The sequence below is a fragment of the Chrysoperla carnea genome, chromosome 2 (genome assembly GCF_905475395.1).
Source record: "Chrysoperla carnea chromosome 2, inChrCarn1.1, whole genome shotgun sequence".
Taxonomy (NCBI): Eukaryota; Metazoa; Arthropoda; class Insecta; order Neuroptera; family Chrysopidae; genus Chrysoperla; species Chrysoperla carnea.
In genome coordinates, this window is record NC_058338.1 from 246,934 (window position 1) to 274,787 (window position 27,854).

A 27,854-nucleotide genomic window follows, 5' to 3' on the forward strand; every position below is an offset into this window, starting at 1 on the left:
ATTAAATAAATTGATCATCCATCCTACCACTAATTAATTAAATATAAATCATCTTATTTTATCGATTAACAATTATAATCGATTTTAATCAATAATAAACAGTTAGTTTATTTATATTTAATAAAATATTAAATATTCATTATATTTATTTTTAATTCTTATCATTCTAGTCTTAGTCTAATCAAATAAAATAAACTGTGCATCAAATAAAAAAACTTGTTTTTATTTGATGCACAGTTTTTATTGTAATTTGTATAAAAATTGTTTAACCCCCCCAAGCATTCCTAAAAATGGTGGTTGGGTACATCCCTGAGAGGTGGACTTTTTTAATTGTTTACAAGCTAATGTAATAAACAACTAATAAATAGAATTTCTTCTTTCTTGAAATGCATTAGTTTTTTCTTGATTAGCATGAATGAGATAGATTCTATTTAATTTGAATTTCTTTAATCTCCTTTTCATTCGCTTCAAATGTAATCTCATGTTTGAGATTACATTTGATACAGTTGCCTTCATTTTCATTGATAGCAACCAACTTATTTTGTTTACATCTCAAACAAACTGTAGCTTCAATTACTTCCCTCTTCTGTTGTATCTGTTTTATTCTAAAAATAACAAAAATAGAAATTAGCCTCCACTCAAATTAATTATCTAAACTGGTACTGGTCTAAATTAGGATTACTGAAAAAACTGTCCACTTCTTGTTTAATAATACAAATTTTTATCGCTAATCCTAAACTTTATCGCTAAATTGTAACTGGGTCCACTTCTTATTTTAATTAGTACGAATTATTATCGTCAGTTGACGAATTACAACTCCCAGTTATCAGGAGTTGAGCGGAGGAAGAGGATCCCTAGGCCCAATCCTATAAAGCAAATAATCGAAAAAACAGTATGACCAAGGAAACACCTCCGCGATAGTAGATTTATATAGATATACCTCAACTATTGGATTATACAGGATGAACTATTTTAATCTATGCATTTGAATATCATATGCAAAAGTTTTACTTTTTTAAAAATAACCTCAACAACAATTGTACAGTTTTAAAGGAAGGACATCATGTTCTGACATCAGATTTTTAATCTAGTTCTTCGAGTCTAGTTCTAAACGGTAAGAGATAGAAGAAAATGCAATATTACAATCCATTACCTTTCATCTGAAGTTCTTGATGACGAAACGGCAGTTGATGATAATGGCTTCGGAACTGCTCGTGGAGTGGGAGCTATATATCTTTTATATCTAAAAAAACAAGTAAAAACAATTTAAATTACATTCTAATCACAGAGGTATCTTACACCAAAAGTTCTTTTACATTTTTCCATCTAACACATCATTAAGGATTAAAGCCTTGTTAATTTGTAAACAACGCTGCCACTGATTTATTTATAATTAAATAATTGGTACGCCTATGACTTTGGATATTTATTTATTTTAGTTCATAATTTTGCCACTGCATATATTTATCATTATTTTATAATCGAATACATGTTCGTGTCTTTTACGATAAAACACGAACAACGATATTAGTCGATGATCAAGTATGTTTGTTTGGAAGCATAGAATATATAACCTTTTTGGAAGCCATGTTGGATTGTAGAATTTATTTTGTGTGTAATCAATATCTTTTAATAATTAAATCGTTTTATTAATAAACAAATGTTTTATTAAAAGTGATCCTTATTCTGACACTCAAACATCCCTTATAAACATGATAGTTTAAAAGTTTTTCTAATTTAGTCGGGAAATTCTTTAAATAATTAACCATAATTATCCAGACAGAATTGTTTTAACGACGTGATTCAGATCACAAAACGCCAAAATAGTTTTTTTTTCGTCTTAGAATCTCGTAACAGAATAATAATTTGTACTTGGGTCGATGAGTTAGTGATGGTACAGAGTGGCATTTTAATCTATGAATCTGAATATCTTGTTTATTAAAAAATGACCGCAACAAAAATGGTAGAGTTTAATGGGAAACAGTTTTTCGGGGGTCTTTACTAGTTAATTTAAATTCTAAAAGGTAAGAGTAAAAACAAAACTTTAAATTCGAAAATTTATCCTCAGAAAATAATCAACAATTTTTGTTTTAAAACATTTTTTTTTTATGGGTAGTTTTTTGAAAGAAATGCGACTTAAAAATATGTCATTATTGCATTTAATCGAAAGAAAACAATCTAACTACAGAAAAGTTTTAGCCAAAAGTTGTCAAGGACAGACAATCGTCTGTGTTCTGGACAGACCTACAATTATCGATAAACTTAAAGCATACTTTCTTTCGATTAAATACAATAATGACATATTTTTAAGTCGCATTTCTTCCGAAAGCTGACGATTTTCGAAAGAAATGTTTTAGAGAAAAATTGTTAGTTTTCTCCACTATTTTTGTTGAGGTCATTTTTTAATAGATGGCACTCCTGCGAGATAATCAGGTGTATGGGATAAATAGCCCACCCTATATATATATATATATATATATATATATATATATATACTATATTTATTAATTCTTACTTAAAACTTTGTATTTGTTCAGGCGTTAAAAATTCAAATGCTTCCAAATTATGGGCTAAAACATGTTTGTAGTGCCCTCTTAACGACTCCCATGTTCGATTTAAATTCTGAAAAAAAAAAAAGAATTTAATATTTAGGTTTACCAATAGCCAGTCATGGTTTTATAATAAGCACACTAAGCAAGCACTGGTTTAGCTAGGTTAGCAACAGAGCCAAGTAGCGGACTCGCCTATGCATCGATTAAAATGACCCACCCTGTATATTTCCATTAAATTAGATGAAGTTTTAGACTTAGAATGCCATTTATGCCAACATGTAACTTTTTACTTGTACAATAACAAGTGAAATATAAAAAAACCCCCGAGAATTTTTCGAGTACGGAATCCTAAACTCACACTTGAAACGTATCTAAGAATACTCTCCATTAAATATATTACCTTTTATATGAAACCACAGACAGGCAGACATAGTGGTCGAACTTATAATACCTCTTTTTGCTTGGTTCGGGGGTTAAAAATTTTCGTACGCGCAGAGAAAAAAAAAAGGTGGTTTTGCAAAAACCAACGATTTTCCACAGTTTTTTTTTTTCAATTTACTCGAAAACTATACATTTTTAACCCCCCGAACTAAAAAAAAAAGGGGGTGTTATAAGGTTGGTCGCTATGTGTGTGTGCAAGTCTGTCTGTCTGTCTGTGGCATCGTAGCGTCTAAACGAATGAACAGATTTTGATTTTTGTTGTTTTGTTTGAAAGGTAATTTAATGAAGAGTGCTCTTAGATACTTTTCAAGTACGAGTTTAGGATTCCGTACCCGAAAAATTTCTCAGGCGTTTTTTTAAATTTTATAAATTTAACTCGTTAATTAAAAGTCAATTAGATTGAATATCAAGAGATTTTGAATAATAATAATTAAAAATTGATTATGAATAAATATTTGACTTACTAATTGAATGTTCATTTCTTTCCATAAATTGGCGGATGTTAATCGTTGATATTCTCTATGTCTTACGATATATTTGATTATCAATTCACGTTCTCTGGTGGTGAAAGGTCTGAAAAATAAATCAATAGAAATGATTATAGGGTCTGTACCAGAGTCTGTACCTCAAAATAAGCCAATGTTTCAAATTTTGATCTGGGATTTTTTGCTCTAAAGAACTGCAGTGTCAAAATATATCCAAATGTTAGCAAATATTATAAATACAGCCAATACAAGAATTTTAGTTGTAATTTAAATGTGAACAAATTATTTAAAAAATATTACCTTCCCATTTTTCTAAATGTGTTTGATAAATAACTTTGATTAAATACGATGAAGAACAAGATAAAACAAGCAATAGATTGGTAATTGAACTCCACATTAAGTACTCTATTCTATATACATTTTTACTTCAATAAAAAGATTATAGATGGCTCATCTCTACATAAAATGAAGGTATTTACTATAACAATAAAAATCACACACTTAGGGCTTATACTAAATCTCATTTGAAACAAATTTGATTATAAAAATGTAATTTCATAATGACTCTTGACGATAAATTTGAACGACAAATTAAGATTTACCCTAACTTAAAAAATAGAACTACGTGCAGCGTCAATTTTAAAAGATATAATTTCATGATGACGCTTGACGCTGATTACGTTAACATTGATTCTCTATTAGCAATAATTAAGAACACAGTCTGTATATCTTATTTTTATAAAGTAAAGGCGGTAAAATTTAAAATAAATGTGTTACGGTTTTGTAACTAACTTCAGAGTGGTGACGTGAGAGATGACATTTTATGTTTATTATTATTTAAAAAAAAAATGTAGTGAAAAAACAATTACGGGGCTGGACCTTAAAAATAAGAAGTGTTTGAATAAAAATTAAATGTGAAAATAAAATAAAAATAAATGTGATATGTAATTAAATTAAATTAACTTTATATTTAAATAAATAAAATATGGCTTGGCTTAATTTAAATAATAGTATTAATTCATTAAAAGGCCAAATTACAAATCTAGCGACCGACTTATTATCTGAAGGGATTATACAGAGTTCAGGTTAGACTACCTTTATTTTATTTTATTGAAATATTTGATCCTCAATTTTATTAAAAAATATATCTGAAATATTAAATTGTATAATTGAAGGTTAGAATCCATTTTATTAATTGACAGCTCATCACTCAAAGATTAAATATACCGTGTGTTCACTGCACAAGTGTATACTGAATGCATCTAAAATGAGGAGTTAAGGTGTTGGAATTAGTTTTCCAATAATACTAGAGCACAGTTGAGAAGGGTATTAGGACTCTTGACAGGATACTGTCGATTGAACTATCACCTTCATAAAATGGGGATCTTTAATGATCCCACTTGTAGATCCTGTATAGAGGATGACGAAACACCTGCAGAAATATACAGGTCGTTAGATTCAGAATGTTCGGGTCTGAAACCATGGATCTGTGTGCTTTCTGTGTGGCGTCTGGCATAAACAGAATTCTTAATATTCATTCGATTTTAATAGCGCCTCCTACTCGAAGTCGTCTCGTCTTCAGGTGGCGGGTTGTTCTCAATTAGGGTACAGAGGACTCTTGGTCTAGATGCTAGAGGCCTACTTGCGGTACCCCTGTTTTGTCTTATTATTATTATTTCCAATAACATCTTTCTAAATTATAAAAAACAACTGATATAATATATTTTAATTTTAGATGTGGATGAAAATATAATTATAGAAAATGATTCACGTCTTCAAGAATTGGAAAATCTTGTTTGTGCACAAAAGACTGAGGTTTGTAACATTCTTTTTTATTTTTATACAAATTTCTACTCTCTTAACTTAATTTGGACGAATAACGTTAAAATATTGATATATTGAGGGTATTGTTCCCAAAAATGAATGACATAATCCTTATTTGAACTAAAAGCAAGTTAGCACATAAAAAAAAACGGTACTTGACTCGAAATGAATCGAATTTAAAACTTCAATACCGTAGCTTTTGTCTTTTTATCAATATAAAATAAAATATGATAGTGATAGATAAAGTAAGCCACCCATCCACCCACCTTCTAGTCACCCACTTAGATGGTAATATGGTTGGTGCATGGTAACATAATATGATCACGTGATTATTAATTATTATATAAAAGTTAGTTAGTTATTAATATTTACTTGATACTTAAAAATAAAATATTAATATTTATCATAAATATGTGTATACTATGCTCATTAGATTAGTGATTAGATTAGACCACTAGACCAGCTGGCAGCTGTTACACTTTACACATTAGATACATATTTAATAACGTATGTAACTAATGTACGTAACGTAAATAACGTATTTATTTATTTATTTATTATCAGTTTATTTACTTTAACAAAATAAAATATACCTAAATGTAATCATTAACACCAACCACTAAAATACAGTGTACGCTGTATGCTGTACGCACTACACTGCAAAAAATATTCTTAATATAGCAAGTTTTTTTAACCCGTAAATAAGTGTTACCCTTATCTTTATCAAATGACATGATACAATCCACATTTCTAAGCTTATTATATCTATCTGTCACGAAATATATACTCACACTCTAAAAGTGTACCGTTTAGGAAAAAACAACGAAAAATATATATTATAATACTCTAAACATATAATTATTGTTTTTAATACATGTTCTCCTAATATTCATTTAAGAACTTTTGATATTTTTACGTCACGGGTTACGGTAACTACGAGACCGGAATTCCGTACGATTTGAACTAGTAGAAAGATAAAGATAAAGATAAAGAATAGATTCACATTGATAATTAAATGGTTTTAATAATTATATGATTGGTTTAATGATTATTTATTTTGATTTTAGATTGAAACATTAAAAGAACAAAATGAAGAATTAAGTAAGAAGTTGTTTAAAAATAATGAACTGGTGAGTACTTTTTTACTTATGTTATTGTTAATAAATTATTGGTCCACGTCCAAGTTCTATGAGACGATCATCATCTTGATATATTTTATTGATTGACAATCATTCTTATCATAGTTTCTTTATTGAAAAGTATTCATAACTAATTTTAATTCAATTCATTTTAATTAATTTTCTCCATTAATGGTTTTTTTTTCAACCAAGTCTATACCATATTTTCGTTGTTAAATTATCATTCTTCTGATACCATTTTTGATTGGTTTACAGATCGATGTAGATCTGTTCATAATAAAGTATCTGGATGACCAAAATTTTTCAAGACACAAATTTTCTCACTAAATTAAGAATCATTTAACATATTTTTACACAAATATCAATTTGTATATTCTGGTAATTGTACTTTATTTTGTCACCAATAGATGTCAGGATGAGTCATATTTGGCAGTGAATGTTTCAGTTTTTCTTGAAAACACGGATAAAACGATATTTTCTATAAATAAAACCTAGCTATATTGATTTTTCGCTTCAATAAAATCTTGTATATTAATTTTAATGAAAATGCGTTGGAGCCGTTTAAATATGTAATATGAACAGATAAATTAAAATAGGTAAAGCGACCGCATCGATCTGTTAACCAATCAAAATTGGTATCAAAAGAAATATTGTTTAATTACGAAAATAATTGTATTATCTTGTCTGTAAAAAAAATGATTAAAATGAATTGAATTAAAAAATAATTATGAAGACATTTCGAAATAAAAATCATGATAGGAATTTAAGGTTTAAAAAATCAATAAAATTTCATAAAGAGTTCGTTTGATCTGTTTGTCATATAGATAAGATGAATGAAGATCGTGATCTGTATATAAATAAAACTATTTTGTTAATTTAGATCGATTTTATTTATTTATTTATTTATAGATTCATAATTTTTGTATAATGATTTTGTTAGTTGTTATTTTAAGAATATTTGTGGAGTTAATGAAACAAATTGGTTTTTTATCATTTGGTACAAAATTTATTGAAAAACTTTGGTTAGATATGTAAATTAGATTGAAAACATTGAAATTTTTACTTTATCTTGTACCTTTGATTTTTTTTTAAATTAAATAAATTAAATTAATAATTAATAATTGGTTTATTGTTAATAAAGATAAATGTTTGTAAAAAAAATACTGTGTGATAGCTTCTTGGATTCGGGCTGATGTTTGGAAAAATTTTGCTGGAATCGTTTCTTTAGTACATAAAAACTTGCATAAGTAATAAAGAGTTGAAGCTAATAAGAAAAGTGAATTAGTTTTTCACAAGTTTAAACTATTAAAATTTATGAAATTAAAAAAATACAATTCTTAAATGTAATTAGTATGGTCATTGGTTATTAGTCAAGTTTACTGAGTTTTTAAGGATTGATTCATTAGAAATTTGTTAATATGTCACAGTAATATATAAAGTTATTGTAGATAATAGATTTGATTTTTAAAATTAATAAAAAAAAGTATGAGAAGGTTTTTATTGTGATAAAATAACATATCTATAAATAAAGTACAAAATAAACATTTTAACTAGCACCCATCCGATCCCTTTATTAATAATTGTTATCATTTAATAACAACAGATGTCAGTTAATGTACCTACAGCTTACGTTACGTTATCAATGTAATAATACTTTACTTTAACGTTTAACTTTATCTAATATTATTTTGTTTAGATATATATTATGAATTAAATTAAGTATGTATGATGGATGGATGATTTACTAAACTTTTAAATCCAAACTAGTCAAAATTCAATCATTTCTTTATTTAGACTTTATGTTGATCTAGCAACATTGTGTTATATAAAACATGTGATTATATATTTATAACATAAGAGGGCAGTTATATCGTAACGACTGACTATTTTAAACTTAATTTGAACAAAACAATAATTATATAACATTCTGTACTTATTTAACTTGTTGTATTTATTATCTTATAAAATATTAAAAATAATATAAATATATTATTATAATATAATATACAATGTATTTAATATATTATCAAGGGGATTTAATAAATATTATATTTATTTAACATTGATAAAATCATTTTATATTTTATTTTATATATTATACTATAGAGTATAATTATTATTATTATTATTAAATATACCAAATTAAAATTTGAATTATATTTAAAAAAGGTGAAGGTTAGAGTTTGAGAGGGTGTAAATGTTAATATATACAAAGTGTTTTATAATTGGAAGTCTTAACTTCCTGAATAAGTACTTCGTATGTATGTATTCTTTTGGTGTGAAACCGAAAATGGACTAATTAGGTGATTTTATGAACACCTATGACAAAATTTTTTTCCTAGCATCATTATTTTTAAGCGTTACAAACTTGGGACTAAACTTAATATACTATGTATATTTCATATGTACATGGTATAATAAAAATATTAAAATTGATTCTTTTTAATATAAAAATTGTCTTTGGTGATGGTACACTTTTAAACCCGGCCATGTTCCGTTGTTCGTGTATTCTCCTGTTGGTTATCTTGTGTCGTATATATTCGTATATATTCGTATGTATATATCGTATGTCGTCTTCACACAATTTGTGTAAGAAGTATTTCGTTTTATTTTAAAAGTTTACATTCTAAAGACCATTTAACACTACAAATTATCTGATTCTAAAAGTGAGTTAACACTAAATAATCTTTAATTATATATAACCTGTTCGGTTTTTAATCAATTTTAATAACAGTTTTAAATTTTGTTATAATACTTATTAAATTTAATTTTATATTTTTATTAGTAATATGGTCAATTTGACATGAGGATTATCTCCCCTATTGTAACAATATATTGATTTTTTTGATAATATGTAATTTAAAAGTTTTATTATCAAAGTTAAAGTTAGGAGGGTGGGAGGTGTTTAATGATAACATAAATTTATTATCAATCAATCAATAAATTTAATATAATTTAATTTGTTAGTTGGTTTAGTTTTATATATAAAAGGTATATAAATTAAATATTATAACTATTTAATTAAAAGACATTAAACATTCAACAACAGTGTATGTAGTGTATTGTTAGTTATTATTTATTATTTATTATTATTTAAATAAAAGGTAAGATTATAGTTTAATTTACATATTTATTAGTAACATATTAATATTAATTATTTTATTTTAATTCAATCTATAAATTTATATGTATAAGGGAATTCTTACTGATTGATTGATTGATTGAATAATTTTACTTTTAAAGGGATGAAAATCTGAATCAACGTTTACTAAAATGTCAATATTATTAGTTTTTGATCTTTTTTTTGTTAAATTTTTTATTTCATGTGGTTTATAATATTTATAAAAGATAATTCTAATTATTTTTCTCACAAGCTGTATGTTAGGAATGTCTTTTTATTATTCGAAAATCTGAAACTATATTTTATCGTTGTAAGAAAAATTTAAAATAGGTGATCTTATCTATTAAATAATTATTTAATATCTTATATTTATAAATATTGACCCAGCATTGACATTAAGGTGAGCGCATCATTTTCTGCGTCCTCTATTTTCCAAAAACGGTTTAACGTATAAAAAAAAAGATTGAGATAAAATTTGTAGAAAATTATATTATCTCTACGATCTTTAACTTTGAATATGTAAGGACGCATATCAAAATAAAATTTTATTAAAAAACTCAGCTTATTCTGGTAGATTCCAAGGTAAAACCTCAAGTCGATTGTAGTATATATTATATTTTGTTACATCCTGTACTATATCTATGTATATGTATATATATTAAATTTTTAGTATATTTATTTATTTAAAATAAAATAAAATAAATATAGATTTAGGTATAAAACTAAAAGGTGTGGTTATATTTGGTTATTATATACATATATAGTTTGATGTGACTTAGTTTATTTATTTTGTACACACACATACACATAACAAACAAACACGCATTCATTTTTAAAATAAAAGTTAAGGTCTATCAGTATTAGTATCAGTCAGTATTATTATTATTAACATTGTAGGTATAATCATTAAATAAATAAATTGATTAAAGTTATGATGAACAAGAACAAGAACAAGGAACTCTATTCATTTTAACTTTATACATTACATTGCATACCATCAATATTAACCATATACATATATCTATGTACAAGATGTTCCATTTTAAATAATTCATCTAAATTTTGTTTAAATTATTGCGTGTAGTCTGATCACTAAATTAGCAACAAGTAACCAACACTAACACAATAAAAGTAATTACAATTAACTTATACATACTGATGATGATGATGATGATAACTACTACTTGGTAGTGGAAATGATAGGAAATTGTAACAAAAATCTAAATTGATTTCGAAATATCGTATAATTGGTATTTATTATCTTTGATGTACAATTTAAATAATAAACAAATTGAAAAGTTAGATCCAAAACAGTTAGTTAATTTGATCATGACTGTACTTATTATACATAAAGTAATATAAATGTGTTATTGTAGTGTGATTGTGTGTGGTTAATATTGATTTCCTTCTTGAATCTAAATCTAAATTTAAATTTAAATTTGAATCCTTGTTTTATTATTAGTATTAACATTATTTATAGATAACAACATTTATTAAAACAACTAATTGAATTAATTATATAAATACTTAAATATATATTTAAGTAAGTAATATTAATATTGGTATATCTATAATATAGTATATACAGGGTGTTTTATTTAAGTTTGTTACTAATACTGTTTATAATACATATATCATTCATTATACTCATGTCATGTATGTATGTAAAATATATCAAGGTATATTAAGTTTAGTGTCAAGTTTGTAATTAAAACTTAAAAATATTTATATTACCAACAAGTTCGAAATTTAAATATTTTCTGGAATTTTTTTTTTTTTTGTTATACTAGAATGTTTCACAAAAGCATTAGTTGAACTTAACCTGAAAAAAATCAGATCAGTACACTTTTTTTTATAGTTTTGTAGACTAAACTTTTGTTTCATTTCTTAAAGTTTATAAAATGGATACTTTTTCATTTGATTGAATGAGTAAAAAAATTTTTATTTTAAAATTGGCATTTATCGATCAACTTTGAAGTTAGAAAATCGAAAAAAAAAAACGAAAATGTTCACAAATACTTAAGCTAATGAATTTTTTATTTAATTGATACATAGTTTTTTTTTTAATTTGTTAAAATCTGATTAAAACTCCCAACTAACCCTTAAAGAAGGGGGTAAGGTACACTGTTGAGAGGTGGATTTTATAAACTGTTTACAAGCTACTAAATAACAAATAAATAAAATTTTAAAGCTACATTAATTATTTGTTTATTACCATAATATTATAACTATTTAATTTTATTAGACTAGAATAGAAAAAAGTTAAAAGTGAGTGATAGTCAGTTTTAGACAACATTCAACATTTATATCATAATTATTTATTTGCTTCTTAGAACATTGATAATTCATTTAAAAAAGCATGCAAATGAAATTAGATATTTTAAAAAATGTAAATCATTAAATTCTTTGATGACTTGTATAAAACTAGTTGTACCCGTACGGAATTCTGATCCTATGTTAACAGTATTAAAGGTGTGAGTAAAACAACAACTTAATTGTTTAAATTAGTATTAGTAGAACAGATTTAAATATTATTTGACTATAAAATAGCTTACTTAATAGGTTGTGAAATATCTGTTGTTCTGGCTTAATGATGTGCTTTGTATTAGGAAAACATGTATAAAAATGAACATGTTTGTCTAATTAACTTAAATTATTTAAATTTATGATATTTGTTTCTTTCAAATTATTTGTTTAGGGTGTTTTTTCCTAAGCGGTACATTTTTAGATCGTGAGTTTATTTTTAAATAAAAATAAGCTTTATAATGAGGGGTGAATTTTGGAATTTGATAAAGGAATAAAGAAGTTAAAGGTAGAATAAAAAAAAAAAAACTTGCTCAAGTAATAATATATACAATATACAAAAAGGTTTTTCAGAATAAGAACACATTATCTATCTATTGTCTATGTATTTATTTAGTCATTCATGTTCATTCATGAATTCAAACTTATTTCTAATAGATTAAGTAAGAGAAGTTAAAATTAAATTTTAAATCTTTTTATTTAGAGTTTTATATCTTAATTGAATAAAAATTATTTGAAATTTAAAAAAAAAAAAAAAAAAGTAATTCAATCATAAATAGGTATATAATATTTATTTATTTCAAATAAAATAACAAAATGTTTTATATTGTATTTTTTACAAACGCTCATTTCATTATCAGTTTAAAATTTACCAAAAAATAGCGATAAGACAAGTACTAGCCTAGCACTAAATACATATTTATTTCCGTGGTTTTAAATAAATATAAAAAAGTTATGCTAAATATTAAATATTAAATATTAAATATTATAAGTATAGGTATCGTATCGTTTATTTATTTATTTATTATTTAGTTTAGTTATTTCTTATCGCTTAGTATGTTTGATATACATACTCTACACTCTACAGTCTACATATACATATACATCTAACTAATACAATCAATCGTATTAGTTCGTTAAAGTTCGATTTAAAAACACAACCAACGAACCAACGAACTTAACAGAATAAGAAATGATAAACAAAATAATATAATAAACCACCAACTAACTAGCTATACTAAATACTAAACTAAAATGAATTTATTATTTATATGTTGTATGTACAATGAATTTATTATATGTTGAAGGTAATGATGTTCTGTGGAATTCTATTTAAAAATCTTGTATTATTTTAGATTATTAACATTTTATATTTAATATAATAATTTTAAGTTATCCATATATAACATATACTACATATATTAGTGTAATCAATATTTTATAAATTACTAAAAGGTAACAACTTTAAAGAAATATTAGTTTGGGGTGTAAGTAACATAATAAAGACAATTAAATTAAATCCAAATTTTAGACTTCACCAAACGACTGAATCATGACTAAAAAATAAAAAACCCTTGGATACCTCCAAATACACTTGTTGTTCGGTAGGACCTATAAAAGCATTTGAAACTCACTTAAAAGTCAGAACGTTTATACTAAATAATTAGTTCATTTTTCGATATTATTTTTTTTTTGGAATGAATATACTTTGAATTCAATTTTGACATACTAGATACTATTCTACATTATTTTATTCAAAAATCAGAATTATATCTAAATAAATATTTACAAGTTTAATTACAAAGGACTGTATTACCTACATAAATTAAAGAAATAATATAATATATGTGTTAATTTTAAAAGCATTACGTTACAATTAGTTTTACAATTGATAGTTAAGTTAGTTATTAATTATTATATAATATTTTTATAATAATTATATAACTTGTATAATATTTATAAAAGAATTTATAAAATTTAGCTGAATTAACTAAATTCTTGTTACAAACATACATATAATACATATCACATACCATACACCAACCAAGTCACACCAATATTAGTATTAGTATTATATGTATTATGTACTATGTGTTAGTATTGTTATCAGTTACATTTACAATCATACTTACAGTACAGTACAGTACAATCATAAAGTGTGTGTGATATGTTAATGTTAGTTAGTTAGTTAGTATGGTTTTACTACACTTGATACATTATTACATATACATCATTTTTATTGTAATATTAATATGATTGTGTGTGTATCAAACATTTACATAAAATATTATTATTAACGTTCTTTATTTTAATTTTGGAGGGATTTTAAATTTATAATATTAATTATATTTAAGTGATTTTAATCAACAATTACTTAATTAATAATATGTAAGTAAATATTTTATTTTATTTAAATATCACTTATATATTTATAACATATTTAAACACTATAATATTCTTTTTGGTAAAAAAAAAAGTTGCTCGCAATTAATAAATTTGACTCTAATACAAAATTTCAACAAGATCTTTCCAACTTTGACAATTCCATTCTTATAATAACCCTAATTTTTTTTTTTTTGGCTTTATTTCAAACAAAAAGTTTTAAACTAATTTTAAACTAAATGATAATCTTTTAAAAGTAAAAATCATCAATCAATAAAAATCTTTTAAAAATATGCATACATTCATTCATTGCGTAAAGTTTAAAATGTTGCTTGAAAAATGTGTTTTGTTATTCATGGTAAAAAGAATATTTACAAATGCAATTAACTTTATCAGTGAACACATTGTATAATAATAATACAATGAAACTATATATCGAAAAACAAAAATGTGTTTGATCTTTTAAATTTTATTTATTAGTTGTTTATTAGCTTGTAATAAATACGTATCAAAAAATCGATCACTCACAGGGATGCTTAATTTCTTTTTTTGGAGGTTAGTTCAGAATTTTATTCATTTTTTTTATATACAAGGATTTATTGGACACATTTTTCTTTTTTTTTTTTCGATATTCTAGCTTTAAAATTGACCGAAATTTTAAAATGCTTCATTTTTTCCTCATTCAATTAAAATGAAAAAGTATCCACCTTGTAAACCGTTAAATATAAGACAAAGATTTTAATGTAAAAATTATTCCTTATAAAAAAATTAACAATTTTTATTTGAAATATTTTTTTCAAAAATGTTACTGTGTACCCATAACGGAACAAATTTGAATAAAAATTTGGTGTCCATTTTTTCAAAACTATAAAAAATAAATAGTTGATGAATAACTTCAGTTAGTGGTCTTGTAAAATATTCTCGAAAAATTATTCTGTTTGTTGTTAATTATCTAGTTAAGAAGGGACATCCTATACCATGTAAATTTTATAATATTCGTATTAACGATACGTATTAGATTTATTAAATAAGTAAGTAATGAATAAATAATTTATTTTTAAATTTAAATAATTAAAATATAATAATTTAATAATGATATTTTAATTAGATATGGAGGAGGGGCAGGTCAAAATAATAACAATAAATATTAATATTAATATTAATTACATACTAGCTTGACCCATGAAAAATTCTGCACTGCGGTACTCCTAATGCCTAAAAACAGGCTAAACATAAGAGGTAAAAAATATCAATTTTTACTGTGTATAGGCAATTTAATTACAAATAAGATGTACAAATTACATACTGAACAAAAATAAATCTTAATATTATTTGTCTAGTGTGTTTTGTCCTAAGCGGTACATTTTTTGTATATTTTTCGTCAAACCTAGACATAATAAGTTTAAAAATGAATTCGAATTTGTTAAAAAATAAGGGTACACCCTATATTATAATTATAGTTGTATACATATAATAATAAATATGAATAAGTAAGCATAAAATAAAATAAGTAATATTTATATAAAGTTAAGATTAAGATTAAGATGTAGATTGGTTGATAAATAAGTTAGTTAGTTGAGTGTAATTTAAGATGATTGAAGTAAAATGTTAGAATTCATTTAATTTTTTGTTGATTTAACAAAAAATTAAATTACATTTTAAGATTACTAACTAACTTCAATCTTACTTATTAATTATTATTTAAAATAACTAGAACTGTGAGAACTAAAAAAAATTAAACAAATTTAATCAATTATTAAGCTAGAAAATAAAAAAATAAACGAAAATGTGCACAAATACGTCAGCTACAACTTTTAGTTGAATTTTTTTTTTATTTTATGCATAGTTATTTTGTAATATGTAAAATAATTATTAAAATCCCCAACTAACCAACCCCTCCTCCCACCAAAAGAAAAAAAAAAAGGTTTTAAGTAGGCCTCTTTAAGGTAGATCTTTATTTTACGCAATATTTACATAATAACAAATAATTAAAATTTCAAAGGTACTTTAATTTTGTCTTTATTATAATTATATTCTATTCTGATATAAAAATTAAGTTATGATAATGTAATTTTATACTAATACGTTAACGTTAACGTTATAATTATTAACTAGTTAGTGTGAACATAGCTTTATATTTAATACTTGTTGAATATTGATATGAAGTGAAGATATTTAAAACGTAGTTAAACGTTTATTTGAAGTTTATTTATTATAATTCTAACCTAACATTTTACATAACTTTTTAATTATTATTGAATAATGAATTCAATTAAATTGTATTAATGTCATATCAGTGAAGTCTGTTTATAAAATAATAATTAAAGAATCAACATTTTTTATTACATATTTTATTTATTTTACAATTCTTTTAAATTTGAAGTAACTTTTTAAAACTTTCAATACCTAATGATGTGATGTGATGTGATGTGTGTTTATTACATTTACATTTAGATATAATAAATAATAAATAATATCGATTTAGAAATTTAAAATAATATATTAAATCAATAGTACAAATAAATTATATTTGAGTCTTACATTGCGTTGGGTTTGAGAATCAATTTAAATAGAAAACATAATGTCATTTTTAAAACAAACATCAAATGAATGAACTAACTATAATCGATTTATTAACTTTAACTATAACAAGTGAAAATAAATCATTAATTGTATTAAGTGTTTAAATATCATATAAAGACTATGTTGATTACAAAATTGTTTGTTTTCTGATGTCCATGTCATGTAAGTAAAGAAAGTTTTCTGTTTTTAAATAGCTACACACATACATAACTGATATTCCCATATAATACATACTATACAATTTGCATCCTTGTGAATAAACAATGGTGTTTACGAAAAATTGTTTCAAATAAACTATGTTTGTTCTATCTTTAACGGAATCCTACAAACTCAAAATCCAATTGACCTATGTTGCTCATTTGCGAATTGAACCTACATTTTATGTCCTCTCCTCAGCACGCTGTAAAATTTTGAACTTGATATCTTTTTTATTTTTGAATTGTCGTGTACACAGACAGACAGAGGGAAAAACTTAGTATAGCTTGATATATTTCATATATACATGGTATAAAAACTAGCTATGTATGTATACTCCTCTGCGTTATAAAATTTATACATGTTTTACCATTCTAAGTGATATAACTATATCACTTACTGTTATAATAAATATCAATTAGAATGGTAAAAACAGTGCAAATTTTGTGAATACAAGTAAATGTATAAAAGTCATACAGTGACGGATTTAAATTTTTGATAGTCTAATTTTCCATTTGATATTGATTTCGTTTTTTAATTGAAATAAAATAATAAATAATTTTTAAGATCAATAGATGTATTGAAGACGTATTTTAGTGGCTAGAAAAGCATCATGAAAATCGATAGTTTTTTTTAATCTATGTTGATGGCCGTAGCTTAGTGTTAATCCTAGTTAAAGTAAATGCTTTATTATAAATCCATGACTATTAACTATTTAGACTATTTATTTGGTAGCAGTAGATAATTTAAACAGCATTGTTTAAATAATTAAATTAAAAATAAAAGTAAAATGGTTGTTTTAACAATTAATTAGTTTAGTTTTTAAAACACCTGCATTATATTTTTATTATTAAACTTATAGTACTTTATACATATACCTAATGAATATTAATTATTAATTATAAATGATAATAAATGAATGATATGAATAATAATTATTTATAAAATAGTTTACTTAAATAATAATTATATTTTTATTTTTGTATTTTATAAAAAATAAAATGTTTTTTTTTATTTAAAAAAACATTTTATTTTTTAAATGTGTTTAATGATATATTTATTTATAATTTGAACTGAATAGATGGCATTACTTAAATGTATCATTAATATTATTTTGACATTTAATATGAATTATTTTTATTATTAAGTTTTTAATTAAATATTGTTTATTAATATTAAAATAAATTTTATGATTATTAATAAATAATCAAATAAATATATATATTAATTATAATTGTTACAGTTACAAGATGTACAAGTATCAAATATACAACAACAACAACAAGTACAAGTACAAGATGTATCAGTACATGAATCAACAACAACAAGAACAACAGTTGAACATGATGAACATGAATGGACAATGTTTGATAATGATTTTGAAGAAGATATTAATGTTGATAATAATATAAATATAAATAATATTGATTTAGAAATAAATAAAAATATAAATAAAATAAATGAATTATTAAATAATAATAAAACAACAAACAATACTACTAATGTTATTTATAATGAATTAATACATTTATATCAATTAAATGAACAATTATTTAATAATAAAATTAATATTATTTATAAACAACAACAACAACAACAACAATTTAATAATAATACAACAACAACAACTACTACTAAACAACAACAACAACAACAACAACAACATGGTAAGTGTGTACTTAATTAAATATTAATAATAATAATTATTATTATTTATTAATAATAACACCTGCATCAAGTAAATCATGCTGGTTAGCAGATGTATCTGATGACCTGGTGTAGTGAAGTCAGTGTAGGTGTTGTTTATTTTTACTAAAAACTAATTTATCTTGCATTGTTTTCAATTTTAAAGTATTTACATTCAATTACGTGAAACCGTTAACTGAAATTTAGAACCAGCAGTTAGCTTATATTGAAAATTTTTAGCTGTTTATCTGTAAAATAAAATTATTGAGTTTATCGATAATTGTAGATTTAACTAATGGACACAGATAAATGTCCTTTATTCCCTTGACGACATTTGGTTAAAGCATTTTGTCGTAGCGATCATCATATACTTTTAGTCGTATTTTTTCTGAAAGCTAACGATTTTCAAAAAAATGGTTTGATGAAAACTTTTAGGTTTTTTATGAACATCAACTTTCTAATTTAAAGTGTTATTCTATCTCTTATCTTTTAGAATATAAATTGGTTATTAAAGATACCTGAAGAACTAAGTCCTAGTTCTAGCCTATTAGCGTATGATGCTCTCCATCAAATTGTAAAATTTTTGTTATTATTTGATTGATTAACTACAAAACAAACTATTAGTCATTATTGATTAAAATGAGCCACCCTGTATTAGAGATATTTTAACTGTATTAAGTGATGATTTAATATTGATACACTACACCCTGTATTCTGTAATTAAGTATAATAATAATTAAATATTTATTGATTTTTATTTTATAGATTCAGAATTAAAGTTAAATAATAATAATGAGAATGAGAGTATAATAAAAGAATTAAAATTAGAAATAAATAAATTAAAAAATTTGAATAAAGAATTATTATTAAATGAAGATGAAATAAAAATAAAATTAAATGAATTAAATGATTTAAATAATAAATTATTAAATGAAAATGATGAATTAAAATTAAATTTACAACAATTAGATGAAGATTGTTTATTAACAACAGATAAATTAGTTACATTACGTGATACATTACAACAAGATTTTAATAAAATACAATCTGATTATAATCAATTAATTCATCATAATCAACAATTACAACAACAACAATCTAATTATGGTATGTTATTTTATTTATTTATTTATTTATTTATTTATATGATTATTGATAACTGGGGGGTTGAAACCCATCCTAATTCAATTCAAAAGTTGATTTACATTCTTTACTTACAATTTTGATTACCAAATGGCAAACCTTATTACTTTATAAGGCCATTCCACCAGACCATTTATCAATAATTATAAAACATAAAAAATGATAGTAAACTAATTTAAAATAAATAATTTTATATTAATTATTATTTTAGAAAAAGAATTAAATGAAATGAAAATGAAATTAAATGTAAATTTAATTAAAACAAATAAATATGAAGAACAATTAAATAATATTTATATGATTTTAAATGAACATACAAATACTAAATTTAATTTATTAACAACATCAACATCAACAGAAGTTAAAGATGAAAGTGATGCTGAAGCTGATAATGATAATGAAGAATTAAATATTAAAATAATGGAATTAATAAAACAAAGTATTAACAATAATAATATTAATAAGAATACAAAAACACAAGAAATACAAGTACAAGTTGATGATAATAATGATTGGTAAGTATATATAATTAATAATTAAGTGTTTAATTAATTAATTAATTTATTTTATTTATATTTATAGTATAAATAATATTATTGTTGTTGATGAATTAAATAATAAATTAAAAGAGAATGAAAATGAATTAAAACGTTTAAAGAATGATTTAGATTTTTATAAAATGGAATGTGAACAATTACGTAAAAATAATGAATGTTTATTTGATGATTTAAAATTATTACAAGAAAATGTTAATTTAGAAACAATTGTTGAAACTAATGAAGAATATGAACAACAATTACATGAGTTACAACAAAAATTACAACAACAACAAGATCAATATAATAATATACAATTAAAATTACAAACATCATTACAAATTAATAAAGATCAAGAACAAGAAATTATTAAATTAAATAAATTACAAAATAATATGCAATTACAAATTAATAAATTAAATGATGAGAAATTACATTTAGAAACAAAATTAAAAGAATTACATGAAGAACAACAACAAGAATATGTTAATAAACAAGATAATATTAATAATATTAGTTTAAAATTACAAACACAATTAAAGATTAATGAAGATCAAAAGCAAGAAATTAATAATTTAAATGAATTACATGATAAAATACAATTACAAAATAAAGAATTACTTGAAGAAAAAATACAATTAGAAACAAAATTGAAAGAATTACAAAAACAACAACAAAAATATAATGATAAAGATGAAAATGTTAAACAATTACAAGAAAATTATGATAATATTAATTTAAAATTACAAACACAATTACAAATTACACAAGAACGTGAAGAAGAAATAAATAATTTAAAAGAATTACAAAATAAAATACAATTACAAATGAATGAATTATATGAAAATAAAATACAATTAAAACAACAACAACAACAAGAATGTATTGATAAAGATGTACAAACTGATAATATTGATAGTGATAATATTAATAATGAATTATATATAAAATTAAAAAATGATTATGATGAATTATTAAAATTAATAAATTTAAAACATGTAGAGAATGTTGGATATCATACAGAAATACAACGATTAAATACAATTATATTAGATAAGAATAATAAAGAAGAACAATTACAAGATAAAAATGATTTCTTAGAAGAGAAATGTAATAAATTAACAATAAAATTATTAGATGAACAATCTAAATTACAACAATTACATAAAGAATTAGAACGATTACGTGAACATTTATTAAATATAGAAGAAACACATACACAAGAAATGTTAGAAAATGATTTAAAATTAAAAGAATTACAAAATAAATTAATGAATTTAGAACAACATTCACAAGATTCAACATCAATATATACATCAATATCAATACGTTATAATCAACAAATAGAAACATTACAAAAACAAATACAATTATCTAATCAAGAACGTGATCAATATCAACAACAATTATCAATATTAGAAGATCAACATTTAAAACAATCAACTGCTATCACGAATTTACAATGTGTTTTAGAACAATTTCAAAAAGGTAATCAATAACTATTAATATTAATATTATACAGATTGGATTTTATATTATTTAACATTATCATATTATCATAGACAAACTATTTATTAAAGAGATAATATTACACAATATTTAAAAATATTTATCATAAATCTTACACACAATGTACTGAGACTGAGACTATAATGAATACACAAGATCATCTATTAATAAAATTATTTAATATTATAAAATCCAATCTGTATATTAATAATAAATTAATTGTTTTTATTTAATTATAATTATAATTATTATATGTTATAGATAAAGAAAAAGATATAATAGAAAGTACATTATTAATACGTAATGAATTAAATAAAGAATTAGAAAATAAAAATGATTTATTAAAAGAAATAGATTTATTAAAATCACAATTATATGAATCTAAACAAGGTTTAAAAGCTGCAACACGTTTACAAGAACAATTAGAAAAGGCAAGACATCAAGTTTGTACATATCAAGATCAAAGTAAGTTATTAAATATTATATTTTATTATTTTATATTTCATTATTTTATTTATGAATGTGTATTATAATACATGCATGCATGCATTAAACTAAAATAATTAATATTAAAATAATGTATGCATGTTTAATTTTATGAATATGAATAGGATTGAGTTATCATCTCTTAAAAGACTTGTGTTGAAATCGTATTCTAACTTCTATTTATCAACATAATTAATAGGATTGAGTTATCATCTCTTAAAAGACTTGTGTTGAAATCGTATAATCTCTTCTAACTACTATTATCAATATAAATTCTACAACATAATTTATTTTTGATTATTTGTTTAATATTTAAATAAATTTGATTATTATTTCTTTTAAATGACTGACTTGAAAACAATGTTTATTTAATTATGAGTGGGTTGAGTTGGATACATAAAACAACAACAAAATATTAAATAATATTATATTTCAATTGTAAAATTATAGTTTATGATTTATTTACCAACTTCTTAGAACTACTAGAAAATGACAACCTTGTATATCAGTGTGTGTAAATCTGTACACAGACTGATATACATACATACAGGATACTTATACAATTGATTCATACTAATTAAAATTGATTTCAATTCAATAGTTACAATTTAAATTACAAGATGGCAATACTTGTACTTACTTTTTATTTTTTTAAGGCCAATAAAAATATTCAAATTTAAAGCAGGTCAATAAAAATTTGTATTGTCAAAATAAAAAGTCAAATATTTTTACAATTATTCCAATTTAAATTACTTACCATTTATTTTTATTAATAAAAATAAATCTTCAATCACTTAATAATTTAATTAGACATTTTTTTTAATGATATATTATTAATTTATTATAATGATTTAGAAATAAAAATTATACATGAAGCATAAATAATGAATGAATGAATGAATGCATAGCTTAGCTTAGCTTAGAATAGAATAGTAATATAGTAACTATTGAAAATTAAATATCAGCTGGTAATTCTGGGTAATTTACAATTTTATAAAATCAGAATTCTAACTGATATGTGATTTACAATTAGTTTTATCATCATAACTTAAATAAATACATTTTAATTATATTTATTTTAATAGATTTACTTAATTTTATTTATTAGTAGTCTAATTAGCTAGGTGTCATGGTCATGGTCATGGTCATACATACCACAATATTGTGAATGGGCTCATTATGTCAGATTTTAGCTTAAAACCAATGCTAATAATTATGCTTAAACAAGCTTTTTAATCCATTGGTAGTTGTTAACTACAAACTTCACAATTTTATTTTAATTAAAAGAAATATATTTGTAATTAAAACATTTGTTCATTTTTAATTATTTATTTAAATGAATTTTTGTTGCAAATATTAAGAATTACAAAATAAATAATCAAAATAACAACAAGTTTTGTTAACAACATTTTTTCAGTAACTTCTCTTATCTGTAAAGAATTCATTTTATATTTCTTATGCTTTTAAAGAGCACACCTAACTATACAAAGTTTCCCAGAAGTAACAAACTCTCTAGTTTCATTAAGTAAGATGTCTAAAACGTCCTCTTACATTTTTTATAAGAGAATCTTTTAAGGCGAGCTATTCATTAAAATAGACAATCAATCAAACAAGTTGCGTGTTACAACGCTAAGACATTAACGTTACGGTGACATTAACATATGTTAACATCTGAATATTTAGGAACAGGTTGATATAAGTACAAATATAAAAGAGAATGTCTTTGAATTATATTTTGTATCTGATGCATGCAACAAAGGAGTGCGTTACTCTTGGGACATTCTGTATATAATATAAATATATAAATAAGTTAGTAAGTTGATAGTTGATATTCCATGATCCATGATCAATAAGTGATGAGCGATCCATCTAATAGGTGATGGAATCTTTTAAGTAGGTAGTTAATTAATAGCTTTTAAAATAAAATAACATTAGATTTGATAATAATTAAAAAGCAATGTTAATGTAATCTCATGTGGTAACTGTGAGGTAAGTTGACTTTGATACATCTCAATTTATTACATGGGACCTCATTATCATCTGTTTACAAGCACCCTCACATCATATTATACCACCCTCACATGCATTACATCATCATATTGTTTTGTTTTGTTTTCTTATTTTGCACTATTTTTATTTTTTATCAAAGTTTTTTTTTTCCTTTTTAATTTTTATTTTTTACATTTATTCATTTAGAATCCATTTTTATTATTATTATTATTATTGTATAAGGAAAGGTAGGGCAATTAAAAATATAACGGCTACAAACTGAAAAAATATAACTTTAAGGATGAGACTCTGAGTTATTTTTAAAGATTATAAATCATAATAAAAATTAACAGATCGTAACAAAAAATATAAATTTGGTAAATTGGATGAAGCATACATATTAGGTAGCATGAATCAACTAGCATGAAGCATGAAGCATGAAGGAAGCATATGGTGGTTGGTAATGGTAGGTAGGTAGGTAGTGTATATACATCGCGATCGTATTATAATCACAGCATGAAGGATCCTTAGAATACAATACTACAGAATGTTGCATGTGTTGCATTGTATTGCATTGCATTGCATTGCCTACAAGGTAGTGTAGTGTAGTGTAGTGTTGTGTAGTGTTGTGTTGTTGTAATATAGATTGTGAGTATTACATCAGGTACTGGTTCAAATTGTTAAGTTATCAGTGTCTGTGTAACACTTACATTCTTTTATTACATTCATCATCTGCATCTGATTTATTTAACTTAATGCATTTTATTTTTATTTATTAATTATTAATTAATTTTAACTTGTAATTATTTATTTAATAACCATTTAAATGTTAAGTTGGTCAAAGTGAAATCAATTTAAATTAAATCATCCAGTACTCATCATTTAAAATGGTTCGGCTGTTTGAGCAAGTACGCTCAATTTTTTTTTTTTTTTTTTTTTTTTTTTTTTTGTTGTAAATGACAGCTCAAAGTTCTTTGATCACAATAAATACAGTTTTGAGGCCTCTTGCGGGACAAAATTTTGAATTATTTTATTTTTAAATTATGATTTTTATTAAGTACCTTATGGAAAAGCTCACAATAATGTTAATTGTATAAAAATTAATCGATAATTGAGCTTCAAAAAAGTTATCATCATGAAGAAAATTTTTCACAGATTCTGTTTATAAAAAAAAAATGTTTTAACGCTTTTTCGATAGTTTTATATCATTTTTTTACATTTACGTTATACAAATTGCTTAGTTTACGATATTATTATAGCATTTTTTACATTTACGTCATATAAATTGCCTAACTGCTTGGTTGATTAGTCACGTAACAGCCGAACCACTTTAATTTTCTCTTGTAAATACTTTTAAAAAATTGATGATGTCACTTAGTCAATATTATAAAAGTTTCTTAACAAAATTAGAAGTCATTACGGTAATATTGAAAAAGGTTCATTTAATTTTATTTGCGACTGCGCAATAAATACTAACTTAATAATATTTGAACGATGATTCACGAAGATGTTCGTTCGTATAAATTCGTGAGCATGTTCATTTTGAAATGGCGTCAGCCATGATGGCTTGTCTGTGATAAAAAATTGCATTAGAATTTATAAAAATTATTTATTTAATCATTATTAATTAACACAAATTATTAACAAAATGTTTTGTTGTAAATTGAAGTTGTGTGTCATAAATATAACTTGAACGATGATCCACGAAAATGTTGGTTCGGATGACTTTGTGTGAACAACAACATGTGCATTTTAAAATGGCGTCATCCATTAGTTTTTGTTAAAAATCAAACAAGTGGATTTATGTTTGTGATAAAAAAGTTTATTAAAGAATATAAAAAATTATTTATTTAATAATTATTAATTAACAAATATTTAAAAAATCGTTAACTATAAATTAAACTCTAAAAGAAACAAAATATTTCAAATAAAAATTGAGTTGATACGATTTTTTTATAGCATTTTTTTTATATTTACGTTATACAAATTGCCTAGTACTTTAAATAAAATTAATTAAATAATAAAAACACAATTTTTATTTGCTTAATTCCGCTTTCTTTTTGAATTATTTATTTATTAAAAATAATTGTTAAAGTTTGTTTCATCTTGTTATTAAGACATCAAAATAATATTTATATTTGAAACAACAGTCAGTATTTTTACTAAAAATATTTTACGTTTATGTTATCAAAATCAGGTGATGTTACTTTTATTTTATTATTTAAAATTGTCAAGTAAAAAAAAAGTCTAAAAACACTTTGTCAAGATATATAATATTATTTTGGACAATACATTTTTTACAATTATTTTCAATAAATAAATAATTTAAAAAGCGGAATTAAGCAAATAAAAGTAAGTGTTTTTTTATTTATTAATTATTATGGAATTCCTCAAATTAAGACTCATCATTCAATACAATTAATAAAATTAATTTAATTTATTATTATAATTAATTTATTTTTGTTTAGTTGAGAAATTAAATGCAAAAATAACAACACAAGAAGAACTATCTAAAGAATTAACATCACATGCTATCGATAAAGTGGATAAAACTTTAATCAAGAACTTATTTATGGGTTATCTACAAACCTCCTGTACCAATCCAAAATACCATCAACAAAACATGGATACACAGAAAATATTAAAAATCATTGGAACGGTCTTGGATTTTAATCAAACTGATTATGAGAAGATATATGGGGGATCTGGTGGTTCATCTTGGTATCAAACAATAATGAAACCAACATCAAGACAACAAGGTGCTGATCTTGGACTTGGAGAGAGTTTATCAGAAGCATTTATTAAATTCTTAGAGAATGAATCACGACCAAAACCTACAAAACCTCCATTATTACTTGTCAATAATAATGGAAGTAATAGTAGTCGTAAGAATTCAACAACAGATGGTTCTACTGTTGATTTAAATCCAACAAGTAGTAATAGTATGACATCATCTTCAACAGCTGCTGGATCATTATTATTAAATGATGTTTTACTTCCTACTTTTGAAGATTTTGCGCATACTCGTAGTTCTAGTTCGATTTTAAAAGATGTTTTAAATAATAAATAAAAAATACCTCATCCCAATTAATTACCTCCTCCTTTTTTTATTTGCAGCCGGTTTATAATATTAAGTGGGCTTGTTTGTAACTCCCGATCAACAAGGGAAATTTACGAAAATTTTAAAAACTCGCCACAAATTGTTCCAAACTATAAAATTACTTTTTTTTTTCTTTTCCAAACTGAACCGATTTCGAAAATTTTAATTTTTTCGGGTATGAAACCCTAAATTCGTACTTGATACATAACTAAGAGCACTCTTCATTAAATTACCTTAAAAACAAGACAAAAAAAAAATCGGTTCATCCATTTAGGCGTTGCTATGCCACAGACAGACAAGCATATAGCAGTCAAATTTATAACGCCTCTTGTTTTAAGGTGGGGGTGAAATAAAAAAGGATGTATGTCTATTTGATTGC

The 27,854-nt window shown here is 23.4% G+C and overlaps 2 protein-coding genes across 2 annotated transcripts; one reads left to right on the forward strand and one right to left on the reverse strand.

The window, feature by feature from the left end:
- Window positions 1-330: 330 nt before the first annotated feature.
- Window positions 331-3,861, reverse strand: LOC123294077. Its single transcript, XM_044875149.1, has 5 exons — window positions 3,779-3,861; window positions 3,458-3,566; window positions 2,516-2,622; window positions 1,154-1,243; window positions 331-605 (listed from the first exon to the last, which is right to left on the reverse strand). Exons 1-5 carry the CDS (start codon window positions 3,784-3,786, stop codon window positions 428-430), a joined length of 492 nt encoding a protein of 163 aa, XP_044731084.1. The 5' UTR covers window positions 3,787-3,861; the 3' UTR covers window positions 331-427.
- LOC123294123 (thyroid receptor-interacting protein 11-like) lies at window positions 3,860-27,732 on the forward strand. The gene is made up of 12 exons (XM_044875213.1): window positions 3,860-3,949; window positions 4,276-4,563; window positions 5,214-5,293; window positions 6,370-6,432; window positions 18,270-18,422; window positions 19,206-19,242; window positions 19,682-19,819; window positions 20,485-20,579; window positions 20,934-21,011; window positions 21,252-21,879; window positions 22,162-22,365; window positions 26,844-27,732. The coding sequence occupies exons 2-12, from the start codon at window positions 4,464-4,466 to the stop codon at window positions 27,443-27,445; spliced, it is 2,178 nt and encodes a 725-aa protein (XP_044731148.1). The 5' UTR covers window positions 3,860-3,949; window positions 4,276-4,463; the 3' UTR covers window positions 27,446-27,732.
- Window positions 27,733-27,854: the final 122 nt, after the last annotated feature.